This window comes from Rana temporaria, chromosome 3 (genome assembly GCF_905171775.1).
Source record: "Rana temporaria chromosome 3, aRanTem1.1, whole genome shotgun sequence".
Lineage (NCBI taxonomy): Eukaryota > Metazoa > Chordata > Amphibia > Anura > Ranidae > Rana > Rana temporaria.
In genome coordinates this window covers 101,239,975-101,265,682 of record NC_053491.1, presented here as the reverse complement: position 1 = coordinate 101,265,682, position 25,708 = coordinate 101,239,975, and the positions used below count along the sequence as shown (strand labels likewise).

The following is a 25,708-nucleotide window of genomic DNA, read 5'->3' as shown; positions in this document are numbered from 1 at the left end:
AGACTTGGCAATATTTGACCCGCTCTTCTTTGCAAAAACACTCTCAAAATCTGTCAGATTGCAAGGGTATCTCCTCTGCACAGCCCTCTTCAGATCACCCCACAGATTTTCGAATCGGATTCAGGTCTGGACTCTGGCTGGACCATCACAAAACTTTAATGTTCTTCTGGTGAAGCCATTCCTTTGTTGATTTGGATGTGTGCTTTGGGTCGTTGTCATGCTGAAAGATGAAGTTCCTCTTCATGTTCAGCTTTCTAGCAGAAGCTTAAAAGGTTTTGTGCCAATATTAACTGGTATTGGGAACTGTTCATAATTCCCTCCACCTTGACTAAGGCCCCTGTTCCAGCTAATGAAAAACAGCCCCAAAGCATGATGCTGCCACCACCATGCTTCACCGTGGATATGGTGTACTTTTGGCGACATGCAGGGGGTTAATTTACAAAATGAAAATCCACTTTGCACAACAAGTGCACTTTCAAGTGCAGTCGCTGTAGATCCGAGGGGGACATGCAAGGAAAATAAAAAACAGCATTTTAGCTTACACATTATTGGATGATAAAATCAGCAGAGCTTCCCCTAATTTCAGAGCTTTCCCTCAGATCTACAGAAACTGCACTTTCAAGTGCACTTGTAGTGCAAAGTGGATTTGCCTTTTGTAAATAACCCCCCGCAGTGTTGTTTATGCACCAAACATCTTTTGGAATTTTGGTTAAAATGTTCAACCTTGGTTTCATGAGACCATAACACATTTTCCCACATTTTGGAGACTTCAGAATTGTTTTTACGGGAGATTGTTGTCACATGTACCACACAGCCAGTACTTGCAAGATATGCAGCTCCTTTAAAGGGGTTGAAAAGGTTTGCTTTTATTTTCTAACTAGGTTCCTTTAAGCTAGTGCATTGTTGGTTCACTTACCTTTTCCTTCGATTTCCCTTCTAAATGTTTTTTTTTTTGTCTGAATTTCTCACTTCCTGTTTCTCCTCAGTAAGCTTTCCACCATCATCTGAGCGGTGGAAAGTCAGTCAGAACAGCTTACTGAGGAGGAACAGGAAGTGAGAAATTCAGACAAAGAAAAAAAACATTTAGAAGGGAAATCGAAGGAAAAGGTTAGTGAACCAACAATGCACAAGCTTAAAGGAACCCATTTAGAAAATAAAAAACAAACCTTTACAACCCCTTTAATGTTGCTGTAGGCCTCTTGGCAGCCTCACTAACAAGGTTTCTTCTTATCAATTTTGGAGGGACACCCAGCTCTTGGTAATGTCACGGTTGGGCCATATTTTCTCCTGAAATGATTTATCTTTGTCTCATTTTTTTTACATCACAGAAAACTAACAGGGGTGTGTAGACTTGTTATATCCACTGTATGTAGCGCAAGAGCCTGCCTGATTGGATACAGAGTGAATGGATAGATAGATGGATCCTTATTACATAGTTTTGGTAAATCTAAAGGAAATTATACAGATATTGTACAATCTCCTTTAGATTTATCAAAACTATATAACAGGAGGAGACACCATCTATCCAGTCACTCTGTATCCAATCAGGCAGGCCCTTGCACTACACAGTTGATGGTATATACTGCAGGACATACTTTTCTTGTTTTCAATTTTACAGCTCTATCCACATAGGCTGTTATCTGATTGCTCATCTCCCACACACTGACAGGTGAATGATCTATGGTTGTGTTGTGTATTTAGTGAGAATGATATTCAATAAAGATTGCACAGAAAAAACATGCACCTGATATAGCGCGGGAGTGATATGCTGGAGTAGGAGGGGAGATAATGCAGAGTGTGTGCGCCAATGAGGTGAGCTGGTGAACTCCTTCCTGTGTCATACCCCAAGGTCCATCCTGGAAGTAATAGAGATTTTTTTTTGCATACAGCCAGCTGGGCAATGAGGCAAGGGGTGTGAAGATAAATATATATATGTTTTATTTCTGCAAAATAAGTTCACTAATGGTATAATGGTACATAAGGGAGCTGGAATTTATAAAAAAAAAAAAAAGGTGAACTTATCCTTTAACCCTTTCGCTGCCAGGCCATGTGCTCCATGTTGTACCCTCAGGTGGCCAGACCATTTTTGCAATTCCTTTGCTTTTTTATTTTTTCACTTATAGCTTTCAGAATTTGTGAAACACCACCCCAAACCATATATTTTATGAAAGCACATGATCAGTACAAGAAAAAGAAGGCGCTACAGATTTTTTAGACTACGCAGTATTTGCGCAAATGTTTATCAAACCAGTAGCAGATTATTAGGGCTGCAACCTACGATTATTTTAATAATCGATTAGTTGGCCGATTATTGTTTTGATTAATCGATTAATCGGATAATAGACAAAAATAAATAAAACAAATTTGCATTTTTAATTTTTTTGGGGCCAATTTGTTGATGGGCAGATTACAAAACACAAACTGCAGCAAAAAACACATTACATGCTTTTCTGCAGCTTCTCCATTGAAGTATATTGAACCAAAAAAAAAAAAATAGCACCGTTTTGCGTTAAAAAGTCCTTGCCCTTTCCAAATACGCAGCAGCTGAAAAAAAATCATGGATGTGAACGTGTCCCTTAGGAAAACATGTAAATGAACTGTAGTGTGTTTCTGCAAAAAGCACCAAAAAAACAGAGGTGTGACCCAGGCCTGAGATGTTTAGTAACATAATGGGGTTAAAAAAATTAAATAAGTACAAAAAGAGCAAATAATCGCTACTGTAAGGGGTTCATTTTTTTACCGTGGGACAGTGAAAGTAATATTTACAGTAGCGATTTGCTTTTTTGTACTATAAAGGGCTGAGTTTAGTTTTTTTAACCCCATTATGTTACTGGCCGATTAATTGATTATGAAAATTGTAATCGATTAATTTCATAATCGATTAATTGTTGCGGCCCTACAGATTATATCGCAAAAAAAACAAAAAAAAAAACGGAGTCGTGAATAAATACCACAAAAAGAAAGCTCTATTTGTGTGAAGAAAATTATAAAAAATGTATTTGGGTACAGTGTTGCATGACCGCACAATTGTCATTGAAAGTGCAAGAGCGCTGAAAGCTGAAAATTGGTCTGGGAAGGAAGGGGGCGAAAGTGCCCAGTATTGAGGTGGTTAAAGAATTTGAAGTAAATAAAAAATAGTTAAGCATAGAAATAGGGTTGCAGGGGGATTCCCAAGGTTGTGTCCAATCATATGAAGGTAGCTTCCTATAGCCAGGGTCTATTAATATCATGCCAATGCACTTTACTGTACGAATAAGATATACTGTCACCTGATTGTCATGAATAAGTTAAGTGCACAGTGGTTCTCTACATACCTAGACATCTTAATCTTGTTTCTGCAACCTTTGCCACCCTCCCAGTGTATGGATTGCAGGTTCTTATTCATCATGTTCCCACATGATATGCAGGGCTTCCCGTTATTATATGGCTACACAGAAAAAAAAAAAAAAAAAAAAATCAGTTAAACCACAGTAATATAAAATAAATACATTAAGCTACTGCGCACTTTGAAAAAAGAAGAACGGCACATGAATGGCTCAATGGCAATCACAGAGTAAACCATAATATACGTCAGTAGTTCTCAGTGCACACAGCTTGGGTGTGCTGTCCACGTCAACAGACAACAGACAACAGATGATGTTCTACATATCACATGTACAGTGCCTTGAAAATGTATTCATACCCCTTAAAATGTTCACATTTTATCATGTTACAACCAAAAACATAAATGTATTTTATTGGGATTTTTTTATGTGATAGACCAACACAAAGTGGCACATAATTGTGAGGTGGAAGGAAAATTATAAATGGTTTTCCAATTTTTTTACAAATAAATATCTGAAAAGTGTGGCGTGCATTTGTATTTAGCCCCCTTTACTTTAATACCCCTAACTAAAATCTAGTGGAACCAATTCCCTTCAGGAGTCACCTAATTAGTAAATAGAGTCTACATGTGTGTAATGTAATCTCAGTATAAATACATCTGTTCTGTGAAGCCCTCAAAGATTTGTTAGAGAATCTTAGTTAAAAAACAGCATCATGAAGGCAAAGAAACACACCAGACAGGTCAGAGATAAGGTTGTGGAGAAGTTTAAAAGTAGGGTTAGGTTAAAAAAAAATATCCCAAGCTTTGAACATCTTGCGGAGCACTGATTAATCCATCTCCCGAAAATGAAAAAAGAGAATGGTACAACTGCAAACCTACCAAGACATGGCCGTCCATTGAAACCGACAGACTGGGCAAAGGAGAGCATTAATCAGAGAAGCAGCCAAGAGGCCCATGGTAACTCTGGAGGAGATGCAGAGATCCACAGCTCTGTTCACAGGACAACTATTAGTTGTGCACTCCACAAATCTGGATTTCATGGAAGAGTGGAAAGAAGAACTTTTTGGCCTAAAATCAAACCGCTATGCGTGGTGGAAAAGGAGTACTGCACATCTCCCTGAACACACCATCCCCACTGTGAAACATGGTGGTGGCAGCATCATGTTGTGAGGATGCTTTTATTAAGTAGGGGCACGGAAGCTAATCAGAGTTGATGGGAAGATGGATGGAGCCAAATACAAGGCAATCCTAAAAGTGAAAAAACAAAAGTGTGGCGCTGATGAAAATTGAAAAAACAAAGTCCATATGATAGAACAATTGAAAGTATTGAAAAACCAAAGTCCACAGTAGAACCAAATATCTGAAGCAGGCGAGAGACAACAGCGTATAGATTCTTTAAACCATGAAGATTGATGTAGATGTCTGCTTACCAAATGTGGAGACTTGAATAGGTTTACACCTATCAAGTCATACAGGCTTTTAGGTAAATAAGACCTGATGTCATCTGCTGGTGGAAAGGGATGTGAAATCCAATGGTCCTTCCTCCTGGATGTTGGTAGATTAGCCGGAAACCATGTAGAGATCTCAGACACGAGAATCGATGATTGACCAATAGGAAAGTAAAGCACACATAGCGTGATACTGCATACGGGTGAAATTTATTTTGAGGAAATAAAAAATTTTTACACTCACGTGTGACCGGAGGTAATATAAGCGCTTGTACAATAAAAGGCAGAAAGGGTCAATGTCTTCTCCCGACGCGTTTCGATCGATAGATCTTCGTCTTTCGCCCCAAGACGAAGATCTATCGATCGAAACGCGTCGGGAGAAGACATTGACCCTTTCTGCCTTTTATTGTACAAGCGCTTATATTACCTCCGGTCACACGTGAGTGTAAAAATTTTTTATTTCCTCAAAATAAATTTCACCCGTATGCAGTATCACGCTATGTGTGCTTTACTTTCCTTTTGGTCAATCATCGATTCTCGTGTCTGAGATCTCTACATGGTTTCCGGCTAATCTACCAACATCCAGGAGGAAGGACCATTGGATTTCACATCCCTTTCCACCAGCAGATGACATCAGGTCTTATTTACCTAAAAGCCTGTATGACTTGATAGGTGTAAACCTATTCAAGTCTCCACATTTGGTAAGCAGACATCTACATCAATCTTCATGGTTTAAAGAATCTATACGCTGTTGTCTCTCGCCTGCTTCAGATATTTGGTTCTACTGTGGACTTTGGTTTTTCAATACTTTCAATTGTTCTATCATATGGACTTTGTTTTTTCAATTTTCATCAGCGCCACACTTTTGTTTTTTCATGCTGTATTTGTGACAAAAAGTGATCTATCTTTTGTTGTGTTGGCTGCTTAGTCTAGGCTCATTTTGGCAGCGCATCACCACATAGACGCTTTTTGTGTTTATATTTTCCCTAATCCTAAAAGTGAAACGCGGTTCTACAAAGTATTGACTCCGGGGGGCTGAATACAAATGCACACCACACTTTTTAGATTTATTAGATTATTTGTAAAAAAAAAAAAAAATTTAAAAAACCATTTATAATTTTTCTTCCCACTTTATAATTACATGCCACTTTGTGTTGGTCTATCACATACAATCCCAATAAAATACATTTACGTTTTTGGTTGTAACATGACAAAATGTGGACAATTTCAAGGGGTATGATAACTTTTTCAAAGTACTGTATATATACGATTTGTAGCACCAACAGGAATAATACATATAAACAAGATGCTTGTCCCAATATGACATGCCTGTCATATTGGGACAAGCAGCTGTATCTGTGCAGCTGCTGCATCTTAACAGACCTCAATGGGCTGCCCGCATGCAGCACCTGGAAGCTAGAAATCTCTGAAAAAAAACAAACAAAGCCCATTCATGCAATTAAGGCCTTATCTGTGTGAACAAGGCCTATATCACCAGTGCAAGATGGGCAAATCTTTAAAACATGACTTGCCGGTTGTGCTTTAGGAAACAGATTGGTAAATAATGATCTTAATGCAAATCTAAACAGGACAAAAAAGCTAAAAGTGTCAAAAAAAATTAGAACTTCACCAAAGGGACACAATTTGGTTTATTTATGAAAGGCAAATCCACTTTGCACTTGAAATTTCACTGAAAGTGCAGTCGCTGTAAATCTGAGGGGTAGATCTGAAATGAGGGGAAGTTCTGCAGATTTTTTTATCCAATCATGTGCAAGCTAAAATGCTGTTTTTTTATTTTCCTTGTATGTCTCCCTCAGATTTACAGCAACTAAACTTCCAAGTGCACTTTCAGTGCAATTTCAAGTGCACTTGTAGTGCAAAGTGGATTTGCCTTTAGTAAATAACCCCCAAAGTATTGAGAATTTGGAAACATCTTGGGAACTGGAACAATCCTAGATGAATGAAAAATCAGTACAGATATAAAGCCATTAAAGCGTATAACAAAATCAGCTGCCGTGTTTCCAAACTTACATCTGCCAAGCAAAGGGGTTACACATGCAATCAAACTGCGCAAGCAGATTACAGAGACTCGCATTCTGCAAAATAAATAGCTTGGCTGCCATCTGCTGGATGAAATTTGGATGTGCGCATTAATAGTAACTACTGAAAAAAATTAATAAAAATCAGCTCACCTGCTCTTTAGCACAAAAACCACATAACATGCGAGTTGCTAGCTCCATTATATGGTCTTCAACTTCATCATGACAGGCATCACATGGATAAGCTTTCCCGCAGCATGGAAACCTGCCGTTATAAATAAAAACCAGAGGGATCAGAACTGCTACAGATAAGAGTCCGGATCTCACTTGAGATACATAAAGCACTTAGAAAAGCCTGGTAAATTTTCAAGCGTTCCAATGTTAGTACAGCGATCTCCCCTGCTGTATTCTGACAGGGAGACGCTCGCTCGCCCCATTGGCTGAGAGCGCTGATCGGGAGGCGGTCGGCTGCTGGTTTTCCAGCACGGCTCCCATACACATGGGACGGATGTCGGATGGTTTTTATTAAACCGGTCGCCTGGCGTTCGACCGTGTGTACAGAGATAGAAAAACACAATGAAAATTAAGGGCAGTCACCCTAGCAGCTGCTCTGCAAAAACAAAATTAAAACTGCACCAAAAAGCTACACTACTCCTTAGGTGATGTTCACCAACACGTTTGTAATAAATCAGGGCAAAGCCAGTTGATTTATAATTTTTTGTTGCATTCCCAGCAGCTTGGATGTGAATTAATAACAAACATAAATTGGGATCTTGGCAATCTGGTTTACAAAGTTTTGAACGAAACCTGTACCAAGAGAAATATAAAGACTGCTGTTAGTGACGTTCCAAAAATACGATTTGCTTTGCTGTCTCTGCTTTCAATACTTTTGAAATCATTGACCTGGAATAAATACAGAAGTCAGAAAAGTCTCCTGTAAACTTGTTCCAGATTAGCGGCTTAGAAATCAACAAGGACACTAGGTCATCACAACAGCCAAGAGACAGGCATTTTCACAAATGGTCAGGAGTGGCAGACTCCTCCTTTCTTGCAACGGGTTTCCTTTAACAGAAACCTAGAACAAGAGAAACATGGAAACTGCCATTGCTGACCTCTCCTGAAAAAGCTGGCATGCCCATACCCTTGTGCTGCAAAACTTTGGAGTTAGTGGGCCAAATCCTCAAAAGAGATACGACGGAGTAACTGCTGTTACTCCGTCGTATCCCTGTTTCTATCTATGGAACTGATCCACAGAATCAGTTTCCCATAGTTAGGACGAAGATCCGACATGTGTAATTGAATTACACTGTCGGATCTTAGGATGCAGTACCGCATCCGCCGCTGGGGGCATTTTGCGTCGAAATGCCGCCTCGGGGTATGCAAATTAGGACTTACGGAGATCCACGAAGCTTTTCAGCTTCGTTTTTTCTCCGTAAGTTTTATTTTGCAAACGCAAAATTAGGGCTGCTTTTACAAGGTGTAAACTGTTTACACCTTGTAAAAACAGACCTTTCTTGCTCGCGACGCGATTTTTTTTAAATTAAAAATTTTTTTTTTGGCGCCGTATCTTTTTTTTTACCCGACGCAACTTTATTGTCCCGTCGCAATCCACAAAGCCCGACGTAACGTAATTTCGCGCTATGCACGTCGGGAGCGCGCCTCATTTAAATGGGAATCGCCCCTTGGAGAAGAGGAACGCCTTGCGCCGGCCCGATTTAAGTTACACCGCTCAAAATTTCTAGGTAAGTGCTTTGTGGATCGGGCACTTAGTTAGAGATTTTGCGGGGGTGTAACTTAAATGGAAAAAGTTACGTTGCGCCGGGTTTTTGAGGATTAGGCCCACTGTTCCAGAACAAGCATGCAGATAACTTCTAACATTTCCCTCATTCGGATTTGGGCGTTTCTGGCCAGAGACCTTGAATGTATTAAAGCCTGAGGGTCAGCATAACAGCCAAGCAACTTTTATTGTAATGTATGGAGTTGAGCAATGGTAGCCTCTTTATTTCTCTTATGACAAGATCAATTAAAAATATCTGTTCTACAGGCATCTATGAAGAAAACAATGTTGGGGTAGATTCAGGTTGCAATTGCGTCTGCGTAACCATAGTTACGCAGCGCAATTGCTTACTTGCGCCGGCGTCTCGAATGCTCCTGATTCCGGAACCTTGATACGCCGACTGCAGCCTAAGATATGACTGGCATAAGGCTCCTTATGCCGTCGTATCGTAGGCTGCATTCTTACGATGGCCGCTAGGGGGCGTTCCCGTAGTGGTCAGCGTATAGTATGCAAATTGCATACTAACGCCGATTCACAACCCTACGCGAGCCCTGCGTACTCAGTTTACGTCGTTTCCGCTCGTCGAGTTCCGCGTAAGGCTGCTCCTGCTATTAGCAGGGGCAGCCAATGCTACCTATACCCGTCGCGAATTTAAAATTTAACGTCGTTTGCGTAAGTGAATCGTGAATGGCGCTGGACGCCATTTACGTTCACTTTGAAGCAAATGACGTCCTTGCGACGTCATTTGCCGCAATGCACGTTGGGAAAGTTTCCCGACGGAGCATGCGCACTACGTTCGGCGCGGGAACGCGCCTAATTTAAATGATCCACGCCCCCTACGGGATCATTTAAATTACGCACCCTTACGCCGGGCATTTTTAAGGAGCGCCCGCGCAAATTACGTAGCTACTGCTTCATGAATGAAGCGTAGCGCAGATAATTTGCGTAGGCACAGGGTAAAAACGGGACGCTGCGCCTCCGTAAGAAGTGCGCAGCGGTACCTGAATCTACCCCGTTGTTCATATTAAACATTTAGGTATTTGGCTACACTGAAAGAACAATGTTTTATGAGTATAGGTAACACCACCTCCTCTACGGTACTACAGTTAACATGTACAGCACTTTTCTTCATGCTGTTACATCTTCCCAGACGACTCTAGGTCTGCTAAAGTCTCACCTGTACCATCGGCAGCTCTTCCTGTAATGTCTACAGGTTCCTTGATCCGGAAGAGGTTTTCCCGATTGTATTGCTGGATCTCTTAGTTTCTTCCTACCATAGCTGTGCTGATCCTTATTCCCTGTAACAATAGTATAGTTTATGAAAAGGGTCTACTCTTAGTATCCGTTCACATTGACTATTTCTTAGATATTGTGTACCTTCATCTTCAAAGCCGCATGTCAGTGCGACTTCGGGTGCAACTTGAAAGACATCTGTGAAACATCATGTACAGATATCTATGCACGTTGCATCTGAAATCGTGGCACTGCAAAGTCGGCGTTGCACTGATTTGAATAATGCAATTGCCGCAATAGGGTGATATTTGCCATGCGATTTCACATATCAAATCTCATGACCAGTCGCTACAATGTGAACAAGGGCTTACTGTGTTTAAAATTACAGAATGCCTTTGTGCTGATACAAAATATCTTCAAACAAAGACATTTCAAAATAGCGTTTAAAATTGATAGCAACATGCACTACACTTATTTCTTTGAGGCCCATAAAGCCCACACCAATGTACAGCTCCGTAAGACTACATGTAATTTATTGTAAAATAATGCACACAACCAATAAACATGTAAAGATTTTTATTTTAAAAGTCCTTTATAACTGGCAGGTTAAAGTATAACAAAAAGGCAACACTTTTTCTTTTAGTTTTGGACAGTGGGGAGAGATTAGATTGCTTGGCAAATTGAATTGCTGTCTGTGCTCCCATTAAGGAGATTCTCTTTCTCCATTTGTCCTGTTTAACATTTTCATTGAAAGCAAAAGTAAAAGAAAATCCCAAATGTTGGGCTGTCTCCAGAAAGTAATAGTGGGGAAATCTTCCAAGGGGGACTTTGCTGAGATTTTCTCTCAAAAAATAAATCTCTGCAACAGGTCACAGAGGGTGAAAAAAAAAAAAATCTGACGGTTATAATCCTCCCTTGCTCTATTCAAAATAAAAAATAAAAATAAAAGTTTCGCCTGCAGTTCTACTTTAAAGTGGAGTTCCACCCATAAATATGACATTACATCAGTAGTTTTAAAAAAATGTCATTAGTCCTTTAAGAAAATTTTTTTTTTTTTTAGATGCCTTCAAAGTGTTGTTGCTAGGCAGAATAGTTAATCTTCCCTCTTCCTGCACCTAGGTGCTTAATGCTTCCTAACCTACACCGCACAGACTCCTGGGAATGTAGTGGGTGTAACTTTCCAGGAGTCTGTGCACTCCATTCTCGAAGAATCATGTGACTTGGACAGTACAGGTGCTGAAACCTGATCTGAAAACTATTACATTGCTTGTGCAGCACTGAGCATGTGCAAGATCTGCAAGGCTGAAATCCAGGAAGTCATACAGTCTGGCTTCATGATGCCCACACTTAAGATGGCCCCAGTCAATTTCTATTTTATAAAGTGTCTAAATGCTGTAACAACCTAACAAAACAGACCTTAGTTTACAGACTAACTTTACTAGAATACATTAAGCTTGTGTATTACAGGGGTATTTATATTTAAAAAGTGAAATTGTGGCCGGAACTCCGCTTTAAAGGACCAAAAGTGATGTATTATCTATTGAACGTGATGATAAACTACAGCGAGTTCACATTTATTATTGTAACATTTCTCTGAAAGTAATTACTCGCCAGCACACCACGGATCTTCAACCAATTCTGAACAGTATTTTTTTTGTAGATCTATCACATCAAAAATAGAGAAGTGCAAAAATTTGGAGCTGCGCAGAAAAAGGGGTGAATGAAACAAAGGTGCCACTCTAAGTGCAATAAATCAGATTAGTTTTTAATGGCACATGTAAATGAGGTACTCACAAAAGGTACAGTCATGGCAGGCGTGTAATGCCGGGCGTCTGTGAAGCGAATGAGATCCGTTGGTTTGATGGATGCGGTGTCCAGGAGAAGGCTGCGCTGGTGGACACGAACACTTCCTCTCTCTGGAACGCACGCCGAGAGCCACGGGGGTAAGGTCACTTCCGGAAAGTTTTAGCCAATAGGTGGTGCATTTGCGGAGTATACGCGCCGCCTATTGGCTAAAACTTCCCGTGGCTCTCAGCGTGCGTTCCAGAGAGAGGAAGTGTTCGTATCCACCAGCGCAGCCTTTTTTTATTTGCAAAAAAAATGTAAAACCATTTATCACTTTTCTTCCACTACACAATTATGTGTCAATTTGTGTTAGTCCATCGCATTAAATACAGTACATTTACATTTTTGGTTGTAACATGACAAAATTTGGAAAATTTCAAAGGGTATGAATACTTTTTCAAGACACTGTATATTACATAATTTCCAGGGTCACACCTGCCATTTCCCAGCTAGCATAGCTGAGGATGCAGCTATTCAAACACAATCTGTTTTTGAATAGTTGCACTGTAGGGAAAGGGAGACATATGGGGTCAAATAACCCTCCAATGTCTTTGTGATAGAAATATAGTAAAACAAAGTGTTAAAAAAAAAAAAAAAAAAAAAAAAAAAAAAAACGGATAAAATAATAATATATATTTTTTTAAAATCACCCCCTTCACCCCCACACACACCTCATCTAAAAGTCACAGCACAGGGCAAGCACATGTATATAAACATCAATTGCACCACATGTATCGTCAGAGCAACAATTCTAGGACCATAGTTCTTGGTTAATGTTAACTGGTGACCTGTAAAAGCTTTTAAATCATTCATTTTAATACTTTCTGAGTTTATCTCTTGGGCCGAGTGTGGCCTGGATGATGTGGCCCTGGTACCATGATGGAGTGATTCTTGTCCCTTGATTCTTGTCCCCTATCTCTCTGCCCCCCTTTTGTCTGCCCCTGCTTCTTTTCCTTTTCTTGATCTCTAAATACATCCTTAGGAATTCATTGAGCTAACGTATCATGGCTTCGACCCGCTTATTGTTACTGATTCGTTATGTGACCCCATATGTCTTATTTTACATGCAGATTCATGTATAATCTTTTTCTCTTATTGTCCATGAACGGACAAAGCTCCTTAAATCTTGACATTTGGGACGTCCCCAAGCAGTGTCAGAAAAACGAGGAGTCGGAACAGCAATCAAAAACCAACTTCACCCCAAACAACCAGAGCTCCTCAACGGAGGAGTTGCAAACTCAAACAGCCTGCAAAACCTTGCGGCCGAAGGAAGCATCTGAAGATGCACTCACATCAACCTTGTAAAATTTGGAAAAAGTGTGAACGAACGACCAAGTCGCCGCTTTACACACCTGTGAAAACAGATGCTTGATGTTGGAAAGCCCAGGAAGCACCAATGGCCCTGGCCCGTGATAGGGAAAGGAAGCGCCCGCGTAGGCCTGGATCACGGTCTGCCTGATCCACCGAGAAATAGTGGCCGGCGAGACCGCCAGGCCCTTCTGCGGACCAGACACCGCCACAAACAGTGAGTCCGATCTCCGGAAAGAAGCTGTGGCAGACAGGTACACCTGCAGAGTGCGTACCACGTCCAAGGTATGTAGCTGCAGCCTCTTAGGGATGCGACGGTCGAGGACACAAGGACGGAAGCACAATGTCCTTGTTCAGGTGAAAAGCTGCAACTACCTTCGGAAGAAAGGAAGGCTGCGGGCGTAGCACCGATTTATCCTTGCGGAGGACCAAGTAAGGAGACTTGCAAGACAAAGCCGCCAACTCAGAAACACGTATGACAGATGTAATGGCTAATAGAAAAGCCACTTTCTGAGAGAGCGTCAAGAGAGGAATATCTCTGACGTTCTCAAAAGGGGGCTCCTGAAGAGCCGAGAGCACCAGATTCAAATCCCACGGAGGAAGCGGTGGTGTAATCGGGGGGAAGCACATGTCGAACCCCCTGCACAAAAGTACCTACCAGCGAGTGGGTCGCCAAGGTTGAAATCTGTCCATTAATGGTGCATAAGGCAAGTTTCTGATCCACACCACGCTGTAAAAACAGCAGGACCCTGGAAACCGAATCCATGGACGCCACTCCATCTCCTCGCACATGGAGAAGGCCTTCCAAGTGCGATGGTAGATCTTCCGCAAAGAAGACTTCCGTGCTCTCAGCATGGTTGAAATGACCGAATCCGACAGACCTCGGTCCCTTAGTACTTGGCTTTCAATAGCCATGCCATTAAAGCCAGCGACTGTAAAGCAGGATGAAGTATGGGACCTTGAGACAGAAGGTCCTCCCTCATTGGCAGCCGCCAGGGTGCACCTCCTCTGCTAGGCAAAAAAAGAAAAAACTGAGCTGCATGCTGCAGGGTGAGGGGTTATGACCGGAGGGACCGCCCCCTGGGTAACTCTGTTGAAGTTACATGTTTTAAGATAACCAACATGTTCTGCCTAGTCCTCTCCTATGAACAGGAACATAACCCAAATGTCAAGATTTAAGGAGCTGTGTCCGTCCATGGACGATAAGAGAAATATATGCTTGATAAATAAATGCAAAAATGTTGTGCAACATAAAAATAGCAACTGCCGCCCTTTCATTCTCCAGGGTCTCCGTTTTAAAAAAATATATACTTTCGGGGGGCTTATGGAGATTTCTAGCAAAAATGCAGGTTTTGACATGTGTGCAAAAAATGAAAACATATCCTCAGTAGACAATTGGTTAAATTTCCCCCCTTCATCTTGCCTCAGTGTTTTTACAGGGCACCCTGGTCTCGTGTCTTGAAGCTGGATATTTTCAAATGGAGCCTGAAGCACCCACCCTACACAAGGGTAACATTTTGACAAAGGTTAAAAACGCTGTGCACTACAAGGGTACTCATATTTTCAATTATAATTATTATCTCGATATCTAGGAACTGGAAGGATTTGAGTTGTGGTATAAGCACAGTTGTATCTATGTTCAAAAATGTTATCAGAACCAAGTCCTAGCAACCAAGTATGGCAATAAAAACAGTTTTTCAAATACCTGCAACTGTGCACTCAACTGTTTATCCTACAGTACCTTGAAAAAGTATTTATACCCCTTGACATTTTCCACATTTTGTCATGTTACAACCAAAAATGTAAATTAATTTTATGAGATTTACAAGGCTTGGTATATTTTTTTTATTACCTAACCCTATATTAAAATTCTTCACAACTTTATCCCTGACCTGTTTGGTGTGTTCCTTGGCCTTCATGATGCGGTTTGTTCACTAGAACAAGGTTCTTTTAGAACAGTTTCAAAGAAAAGCTATATTTATACTGATATTAAAATTACACACAGATGGACTCCATTTACAAATTAGGTGACTTCTGAAGGCAATTGGTTTCACTAGATTTTAGTTAGGGGTAATGGGGGCTGAATACAAATGCACGCCACACTTTTTCGATATTTATTTGTAAAAGATTATGAGTATTGTAAATTTGTAAAACCTCAATAAAATATCATCTGATTTTAAATAAGAGAAATATGTAGACTCTCATTGCTGACCTCTCCATATGAGAATCATATTTCACTGGTTGTCATTTTGATGCTTTGGCTTAAATGATTTCTGAGTCACTGACTGGGAGCAAGTATAAATTTGAATACGAATTAACAGCATGCTTGCACTGAATCTTTGACTTAAAAAGTATTAAAGGCAGGCGATAAGCATTTTTAGTGGGAGAGCAGCATATAGCAATAAGAGCTCCTATACTTATTTCATGACAGATAACATACCGATGGCTTTACTTGGGTACCGCTGAACCTTCTGGAATCTGACAGCTTCAGTCAAAATGCTGAGTTTGCTGTGGCAGTTCAGACAATTCAGGTCTTTAGTTAAACCAAAAGAGAGATCCTGTGAAAGAAATGCAGATTGTTGCAGTTTACATAGCAAGGGCAAAGATTCGATGTCATTAAACAATATGTTACCCCAACAATTCATATTCCTGATATGTATCTGTTGATCCATGGTGTCGTGTTGTTCTCTTTGTAATGCTTCCTTTTTGTGAAATCCATGGTGATCTTACCAGTCCCCCTGCTTGCCTATTTCAAACTGACCATGCTAGACATAGAAGCACATTCTTAACAATGTGGTTAGATTTCTAGCTGTGCTGGGAGCATAGCCTGCCTGTTTTCCAATGGCCAAGACTTGTGCCGACACCCCCTGCCCCCCCCCCCCCCCACCGCACAACCATTCACCACCGACTCTCTAAGCCCCTTATACAGCTGAGAACAGAGGTTGTGATCACTTACTAAAAAAAATAAGTATTGTTTTCTTTTTTTTATTATTATTATTTAAACATGCAGTTTTGCCTTTCATTTTTATTTTAAACTGAATGGGTTGTTTTACAAGGTTAGGGTTTACATATTTCTGAAAAAGTATATTAAAGTATATGTTAGACTCCTGTCACATGGGCATTCTGATCAGGTTTACCTGTCTGTTTTTCAAGAGGAGCTGAATGGAAGGTCCTTGATCCCTATGGACAGATAGATGTAAACAATATTGTGTCCATTTACACCTGCCTATCTCTGGGTCCATTCAAGTTTAAAAAAACAAAAACAAACGAAAAAACAAAAAAAGGACTGGATCTGGGTAGCTTAATGTAAACAGACATTGAAGTCCGTTTAACGTAGCCACCCATAGAGCTCACAGAGGTCTGCCCATGTCCACCAGGTAGAAACTGAACGAGCATGGATGTCAAAACACTGATATCCATCTCATCCCATTTGCTCACAGATCCCCTGCTGATTTGTCTGGACTCTGCTTTGTGTGAAACAAGACTTAAGAGTAGAAAGCAATTGAAAGACACAATGGGGGTTATTTACGAAAGGGAAATCCACTTTGCAAAGTGCACTTGAAATTGCACTTGGAAGTGCAGTCATTGTAAATCTGAGGGGTAGATCTGAAATGTGGAAGCTCTGCTGATTTTATTATCCAATCATGTGCAAGCTAAAATGCTGTTTTTAATCTTCCTGGCATGTCCCCCTCGTATCTACAGTGACTGCACTTCCAAGTGCATGTTCAGTGCAATTTCAAGTGCACTTTGCACTTGTAGTGCAAAGTGGATTTGGCTTTCGTTAATAACCCCCAAAGAAACATAGCGACCCAATTAATGTCTGTGTGTGCTAATAAATAAAAATTTTGAAATTGGAAGGAAGAAATTATTTTTTGCAGATAATCACTTAGCTAGTTTAATTGTTAGGCAGTTTTTAGGTTTAATTGATCAAACTTGATAACTGGTTTGTAACATTGTCTAAAAGTGAATCTGAACTTTGCCTATATAGGGCAAAGCGACAGGTTCACTTATTTGTGCAGCCCTGGCCTAAAGTGTAAATACTGGCGACATAAAAGAATTACATATATGACGTCTGCACTAGAGATGAGTGAGCACAAAAATCTACATTGTGCGGGAAACCGTCGCCTATTTTAACTCTGTAGACATGGTAGAGCGATTAAGTACATCTAGGAGTAATATAGATAAAAACCTTTACCATACGTCTCACTAAATTGTGGCATGGCGACATAGGAGCCTTCAAAAGTGCTTTACAGTACTAAGGTCCAAAATGTATACCCACTTGCCCTTCGAAAGAATTATCCCCCTTCCCTTCAGGGCCAGGCCATATTTTGCTTTTTTGGCACTGCTTTACTTTGGAACGCTGTAAACAAATGAAATTTATGTACTTTTTTCTCCACAATTAAAGCTTTCTTTTGGTGGAATTTGATTACCTATGGGTTTTTTATTTTGTGCGCTAAGAAAAAATACCTACAATTTTGGGGGAAAAAACATATCCAATAAAAAAATAAAATCAAAAAAAGAAGAAAAAATTGCTTTAGGAATTTAGGCCAATATGTATTTTTGGTAATAGGGTCATACAAACTGGTGTACATATGTACTGGCGGCGATCAGTGACTTATAGTGGGGTTGCGATATTAATGCAGGCAGTCTGACACTAATCGACACAAATAGTGATCAGTGCTTACAATATACACTGTCACTGTACACTAATGATACTGGCAAGGAAGGGGTTTTCATCTAGGGCGATCAAGTCGTTAATTGTGTGCCCAACAGCGATCAGCGTGCTTACACTTAACCCCCGTACACACGATCCAAAAATAGTACGAAAAATGCTGCATTCGAATCGATTGTACGATAATCGGATCGTTAGTACAGAGCTTTCGAGAGCCGATCAGGACAGGTCATCCGATATTATTCTATCAGACATGCACAGATTTTTTTTTCATACGATGCCAGATTCTACGATTTTTATTTAATCAGTACAGCTGTTGTTCGAAAATGCAATATAAATGCATTATAACACATGACATCACTTCCGAATTCTCAATCTGTCGTACGAGAATTTTCGTGACTTTAGTAAACTCATCAGATTCGACGTGAGATTAGCATGCCAAAAAAAAAGAACGGACGATCATTCGTACATTAATCAGATCGTGTGTACGAGGCATAATGGATGTGCTGGTTTTTATCCTCTGCTTTGCAGGGAAACAAAAACCAGCACATTCCCGCTGAGGGGACAGAGCTCTGTATTGTTTACACTGACATAGCTCTGACCGGTCCTCTTCCTTGCCGATCAGCGGGTGTCAGAGTTCATCCATTGGCCAACTCCGACTTGTGTTGTGTCTAAGCGCAGCACAGCAGGTGGAAGTGCTGGATCACGTTAGGTTGGCAAGTGGATACTCAAAAAGGGCACTGTGTGAAGCTACGTGTTTATTTTTTATCAGTTCTCTCCAGCTGTTGCATTACCCTTTCGCAAACCTCAAAACTACTGACAGCCTAACTGGCTTTTGCACTAACATTTTAGAAACTTTAGATGGCAAGCTTCAAGGGGCAGAGACATTTTTGGTGAAAATATTATTATTATTTTTTTTATATGGCATACTAGGGCAGTGCTTCATTATATAGCCAATATAACTATGTTAGATTTCTGCAAAACAGTAACAAGCCAAATATTTACTGGTACCTGTATTGACTCTTCATGAGAACAGTTTAAACAGCTGACCATGAAAGTACACTCTGGCAATACAAAATCCTTGGCAGATGCTCCTTGAATGTCCACATATCCCAGAACCGATGAGTATTGGTGAAGGATACTTGGATGAAAAGTGCCGGTAATGCGACTGTTACATTTCTCACATTGTGCTGCACATGGCTGCTTTCCAGTCAGTGACAGGTCCGCTGTAACATTACACCTAAACAAATACAGACAAAATGTTAATAAAGGCAAGTGACCACACTAGCTGTTTTCAACCTACATAATCTTTGAAGCATTATATGTACTTCAAAAAGGCACATTCTAGGAAAGTTTTCAAAACGCTAACCATAATGCGAGTGGCACTAATCTTATAATATGATAATATTGTAGCAAGATCAATACTCATTCCTGAGTTGCAGTCTAATACTGCATTGAGGTTCAAACTGATCTAGGACAGAAAGAGCTGCTCATTAAGACTGCAAGCATAGGCCAGAGGGGTGTCATTTAGCTGCGGTGTCATGAACAGGGTATCGTCATTTTATACCTGGAGTAGCAAACTGTTTATGGACTTGCCCCTCATTTCTTACCTGCTGCAGAGCAGGGACACGACTATGCGATATGCTGTTAAAGTTCCCACTCCTTCTCCTAGTCTCAGCCCTATGAACTGGAGTTCTGTCCCCTTTCTTGGACCAGGGCCTCCTCCTCCTTGCACACTCTTCATACCATCGGATGCCGTGCCAGGCTCTGGATCATCGTTATCGTCATCACAGCTAATCCAGCTATCAGAATCGTCATCCTCCAGATCTTCCTCCAGGCTTTCCTCCAGCTCGGTTTCTTGCAAACCACTATCAGTGTTGACATTCTCACTTGATTGATCAGCGATGGCTGCTTGTAGTTGCTGGTATGGTACAAACTCCAGCCCAGCCTTTTCTACATCAATGTCTCTCTTTAACTGAATATGGACAAGTAAAGAAATATACTATTGATATTCAAAAATCACTTGATGAAATTTGCTTGTTCTATGAAAATCAAACATTATTTTACCAGCCGAGCTCCTTCTGTAAACAGTCGTTCCAAGTTGCGATCAAGCCAGTGTAGAAAAGGACGGAATAAAAGCTCCACCTTCCCAATCAGTTGATTTGTTGCATGCTTTCCTTGTAGCCATGCCTCAGATGCTTCACACACATATCTGTAACATATAACAAGAACGTCAAGACATTAAGATACTGATCAAGTACAGTATTTATCAGCGTATAACACGCACCTTCAAATTAAGAGGGAAGTTTCATGAAAAAAAAAAAACACCTTACAAAAAATAAATAAACCACTTTGAAGCAAAATAATGGTCAGTGTCCATCTGCAGCCTATGTGCCCATCTGCAGCCCATCTCTCATCAATGCAGCCTGATGCCCATTTGCAGCCTCATCATCTCTCGTGCAGTGAGGAAATCACTGGGCCGTCATCTCCTGTTCACACGGCTCTCAGTTGCGTCGGCAGTTACATACACAGTCCCGCCTCCGATATCAGCATTGGACCAGCTCCTGTGATTGACAGAACACTGGTCCAATGCCGGTGGCGGGACCGTGTGTGTGTGACGTCAGAGCCGAGGAAACAGGAGATGACGTCTCTGTGAATTCCGGCGGCGCCCTCCTTCCCCTCCGAGTCCGAGGTAGACATTTCGGCGTGTAACACGCACATGTGATTTTCCCCCTATTTTCAGGGGGAAAAAGTGCGTCTTATACTCCGATAAATACTTTACTTTTAAAGTGGTTCTAAACCTCACACTTGAAATATGAACAAAGCATATCCCTCTATACTGTGCACAAATTAAGAGCACTAAATGTCATATTCATGTGCTGCTTCATTCCTCTACCATCAGTATAATTTACTTCTGACAAGTTTTCCTGACACCAAGAGAAAAAAAGGTGACGGGAGGGACCTCCAGCTGATTGACAGCCTCAGCTCTCTTTCTGTGTGGAGGGGTGCATGTCCCTTCCAATTAGCTTTCAGAGCTCCCTCACTGAGCTCTGCAGAGTTTAACTTCAGCCCCCCCTTTTTTTAACAACTTCCTGCCTATAGGAGAGTAAAAGGATGTCCTCAGATTAAAGAGGTTATACCGGGATGATGGCTGCAGCTGCAGAGGTGAGATATGGGGTCTAATTAGACCCCAGATCTCTCCATAAAGAAGACCTGTCACGGCCCATGCTATCACAAGAAATGTTGTTCATTCCTTTTGTGATAGCAATAAACTTGATAAAAAAATTAAAACAAACAAAAAAAAAAGGTGCAGTGTTAAAAAAGTAACTAAATAAAATAATAGAAAAAAAAAAAAAAAACAACAAACACCAGACACAATTAAATCACCCCTGTTCCCTCATGCATAATGAATGGTGATTGCATCACACATGAGGTATCACCTTGAGGCTGAATTCACACCTATGCATTTTTAGTGCTTTTTGCATTTTGCAGATTTGCACTACAGTCCATTTAACATGGTTTCCTATGGAACACGTTCTGTAGAGCAAATCTGCAAAATGCAAAAAGCACTAAAAATGCATAGGTGTGAATCCAGCCTAAATGTCTGAGTGAGTAATAATTCTAGTGCCAGTGGTAGCTTGTATAGGTTTAACTCAACGCAACATCAGCTTTTCTATTTGATAAAAAAATGGGTATTATAAATTAATGAAAGTGTATTCTTTCCCAAAAAAAAATTGCATTTCAAAAACTACTGCACAGATACAGTGTGACAAAAAAATTGCAACACGCGCCATTTTATTCTCTAGGGCCGCTGCTTAAAAAAATATATAATTTTTGGAGGTTCAAAGTAATTTTCTAGCAAAAGAATAAATACATTTTTTACATGTAGGAGAGAAATGTCAGAATTTTCCTGGGTGGCAAGTGGTAAAGCTACGCAACACAAAATTCAAGAGGGGAGCATGGTACATCAAGAACAATATGGCCTTTACATGTTCAAAAACACAAGAGGCCAGGTGTCTACTACAAAAGTTGTGCCACTGAAAGTTTGTGCATTTTGTAATTTCTGATCAGCTGTTTGGGGTGCCGATTATTTACAATCAGAAATGAAACACGTTGTATAGTAGTGCCAAGATGTTTATGATTATTATAGTATACATTTTCTTTGGAGTGTTAGGCCTCTTTCACATGGGACGGATCCGTGATGATCCACCCCGTGAACCTCCGCTGATCCCCACTGAGCCGGCAGATGACAGGGTGGTCCCCGCACACTGTACAGGGACCGCCCTGTCAGATCTCCACTCTCCCCTATGGGGGGTATTGGATGAACACGGACCGTCTGTAAATAGGGTTTTCCTTCGTCTGCAGAATCGGAGGATTGCGGACCCAGAGGAGATGTTCATCCGCTGACAGACGCAATCTCATAGGGATCAATGTATGTCCCTTTTTCATCCGTACACAGATGGATGAAAAAGCGGACATACAGTCCCGCCCGTGTGAAAGAGCCCTTACATTTTCAGGTTTATTTTCACAATGATAATGTTGTGATAGCATAAAACTTTGGGACTGAGGTTATTGGTTAGTTTTAATGGTTTGGTTAAGGGCAAGTTAAAAGGGATGTAGGTTTGCAATAAACCTGCACTGAAATTACAAATGGTGATCACATAAATTCCAAATACAGTATAAAAAATAGACATTAAATTCCATTCAAAATTTCAACAAATTTGTTAATTCGGAAATATCCCACTTAACGAAAATCAGTTTAACAAAATTTAACCCCAAAAAGGACATCCATGTGGGTGCAGTTGCGGACGCACCCTGGGTGCGTTCGGGGCCGTGCACCGGCAACCCACACAGATGTCACATTGGGTACAGTCACTGCACGCCAGTTGACAGCAATGGGACTGCCTACACGGGATGCTGGGAACACCTGTGCATCCCCATTCCGGTAAACACGGCCCTCCCATGGGGTACGGGATTCATACTCCCCCGTGTGAATGAGGCCTAAGGGTGAATGGAATATTTAGCTCCATTGTGTTGCTAATTTGGGGACCACTGTACCCCTCTTTTATTGTTATTTGGGTGTGTTTTATTATAGGAGTGTTATATTTTGTAGTTTAGGATAAGTTTTGATTTCTTCTGAAGGCACTTTGAGTGAACATAAGTGATTTACCCCGCTCAGCGGGGGTGGGCCTTAGAGAACAGAGGCCATAAATGGACAGCACAGAGGCTTAGGGGTTTGCCTTGCAGCACTGGGGTCCTTGATTCAGATTCTGATCAGGACACTATCTGCATGGAGTTTGCATGTTCTCCCTGTGCTTGCGTGGGATTCCTCTGTGTACTCCGGTTTCCTCCCACACTACAAAGACATGCTACTTTTGCGTTGGTGGTGCAGTGGAGAGCATAGCTGCTTTCTAAGCAGATGACCCGGGTTCGATTCCCGGCCAACGCCATCTCCAATACTTGAAGTCCTCAGAGAGACAAGCGCTATACAAGGTCTATGCAGAGTATATATTAGCGGCGGAATAAAGAATGAAGAGAATGTGTGGAATGTTTGAGGAAGAAAATGTTCCCCCAGAATCTATAGAAGGTGAACCCAGCAACTGATAGAAGATGCTTAGGCTGCGATCACACCTAGGAGTTCCAGGTCGCGGGCGGAATTACTGCAATTTCCCGAATTGCCACAAAACGTGCGACACGCTTGTGATCCCATTACTTTCAATGGCACCCCAATCATGGGACAATATTGTCACCTGACAAATCACACAAACAAAATGATGGGACGCCCGTTTCCCAAAAGCAGTCCTGCGATTTGTCATACGACAATCTAGGCAAAATCACGCCCTGATTGGGGCGATATTGAAAGTAAGGGGATTGCATATTCCACCCAGCGGGAATATTACACCCCTCAACTGTCTAGATTTACATTAAAGTTTCAAATACAAAAATCCTTCATTGCTGCAGACCTAAGCACACGCCATGTGTGATGTAACCACTTATAGACTACAATAAATATATACAGCATCTCACAAAAGTAAGTAAACCCCTCTGTGTGCAGGAGATCACATACAGTATGTCACAAAAGTAAGTACAACCCTCGCATTTGTGTAAATCTTTTCTTGTATCTTTTCATGCGACAACACTGAAGGAATGACACTTTGCTACAATGTTGTGTAGTGAGTGTACAGCTTGTATAACCGTGTAAATTTGTTGTCCCCTCAAAATAACTCAAAACACAGCCATTAATGTCTAAATCTGAAGAATTTTATACAGGACAGTCAATGGAAGAAAGTGTAGAACTCTTGTCATTTGGAAGCTCAACCAGCCAAAGTTAAAAGGCGTATCACAAAACGTTTTGATGTATAAATTGTGTATGACAAGTAGATCTTGTGGGCGTGAGAGCAATTTATAGAAAAGGAACAAAGATATGTTTTTTAAAGCTCTGTGCTGTAGCGATGACATCATCCACTCTAAGCAGCCCCATAGACACTCTGTTTAATCGCTAAAAATTTCCTGAAATGATCACTAAACTTAAACAGCTTTTTCACAAAAACTGTAAAAGATATCAAAGTGAAAAGATATAGCCAGATAGCTGAATATTTTTTGAACATTTTAAAGTTTGTTTGGCGTTTGTTTTCTAGGTGAAAGTATGAAGGAGCTGAAACTTTTGGGAGTGGAAGAATGTTTTAAGGATTTGAAGCATGTTCTCATTGACTTCAATGTTAAAAAAAAAGTGTTAAAAATTGTAATAATTTTAAAAAGTAGAAATAGTAGAAAAAAGAAGTCCCATCATTAGCTGAAAGAGCTGAACGTTTTAAAAGTTGAATGGTCCTAATAGCTAAAAGTATGCAGAAGTTACGCAGAGCCAAAAAACGTACAGAATAAAATTAATAAGAACTAGAAAATGCATTTCCTTCAGAAAATGTGTGGGAATGCTGAATAGCTGAATTGCTAAGCCCACACCAAAGCCATTCACCATAACCACTACACTATCTTTAGGACATACAAGCAGTGTTCCATTAGTACTTATAAAGCCTCTCTTTGATCATTAAAGGGGTTGTAAAGGTAAAACAATTTTCCCTAAATAGCTTCCTTTACCTTTCACTTACCTCATCCTTCAATTTTGCTTTTAAATGTCCTTTTTTCTTCTGAGAAATCCTCACTTCCTGTTCTTCTGTCTGTAACTACACACATTAATGCAAGGCTTTCTCCCTGGTGTGGAGAAAGCCTCTTGAGGGGGGAGGGGGCAAGCAGGAGTGTCAGGATGTTCACTAACACACAGCTCCCTTCTCTATCTGCAAAATAGAGAGGGTCCTGACTTGCCTTAAAAAGTATAAATAGTAGAAAAAAAGTTGAAAAAATAAGTCCCATCATTAGCTAAAAGAGCTGAACATTTGAAAAGTTGAATGGTCTTAATAGCTGAAAGTATGCAGAAGTTACGCAGAGCCTAAAAACGTCCGAAATAAAATTAAAATTAAGAATAATAAAAAACGAATAACAAAACTGGGAATGCTATTGAGCATTCCCACTAAATATCCATACGTAACATCATTACATAGACGGAAAAGAACATATTAAAACGTGAGATTGAAGGATAATCCACATACATCAGCGTGGGAAAATCAAACAAGAGTAATAAGTGTGAACTTATTATTTGCGAATCACCAATTAGGTAGTCTTATCAGGTGTCTAATCTATGTGAAACCACTAAAAAGTTAGGGATTAAAAATTGTTGTGTAAGGGACAAGGTGTACAAGAGAGATGATATGATAAACCAGTACGGTCACCCCTAAAGGGATCTAACTGTGAGCGGGAGGGGACCCTAAACAAAACAACTGATTGCAATTTCAGCTTAGGTTCCTTTAGACAATTTTTAATGCTCCCGTACCACCTGCAAACACACTAGGCAATTAAAACAATGGCAGTCATATAGTAGAGAACACATAAGCATGTTAGCCTCATTTCGTGTTGTTTCAAAAATTATAGGGCATGTCGCATTAGGGTGCTGCTGAGCACTCTTGTAGTTCATGGATTCTTTCTGGAGTACAGCAACTGTATGCTTGT

The 25,708-nt window shown here is 40.6% G+C and overlaps 1 protein-coding gene and 1 non-coding gene across 2 annotated transcripts in view; one reads left to right on the top strand and one right to left on the bottom strand.

Moving 5' to 3' along the window:
* LOC120931549 overlaps positions 1 to 25,708 on the bottom strand; it is a 45,829-nt gene that overhangs the window by 5,811 nt on the left and 14,310 nt on the right. Inside the window, exons 5-11 of the mRNA XM_040343110.1 lie at positions 19,715 to 19,859; positions 19,258 to 19,622; positions 18,659 to 18,887; positions 15,416 to 15,533; positions 9,767 to 9,887; positions 6,966 to 7,077; positions 3,315 to 3,427 (exon numbers count right to left, since the gene is read on the bottom strand). Of these exons, the coding sequence (XP_040199044.1) occupies positions 3,315 to 3,427; positions 6,966 to 7,077; positions 9,767 to 9,887; positions 15,416 to 15,533; positions 18,659 to 18,887; positions 19,258 to 19,622; positions 19,715 to 19,859 (1,203 nt within the window). The remainder of the gene's footprint in view (positions 1 to 3,314; positions 3,428 to 6,965; positions 7,078 to 9,766; positions 9,888 to 15,415; positions 15,534 to 18,658; positions 18,888 to 19,257; positions 19,623 to 19,714; positions 19,860 to 25,708) is intronic.
* On the top strand, positions 23,025 to 23,096 carry TRNAR-UCU. Its single transcript has one exon. It is a non-coding gene; the product is annotated as a tRNA-Arg (tRNA).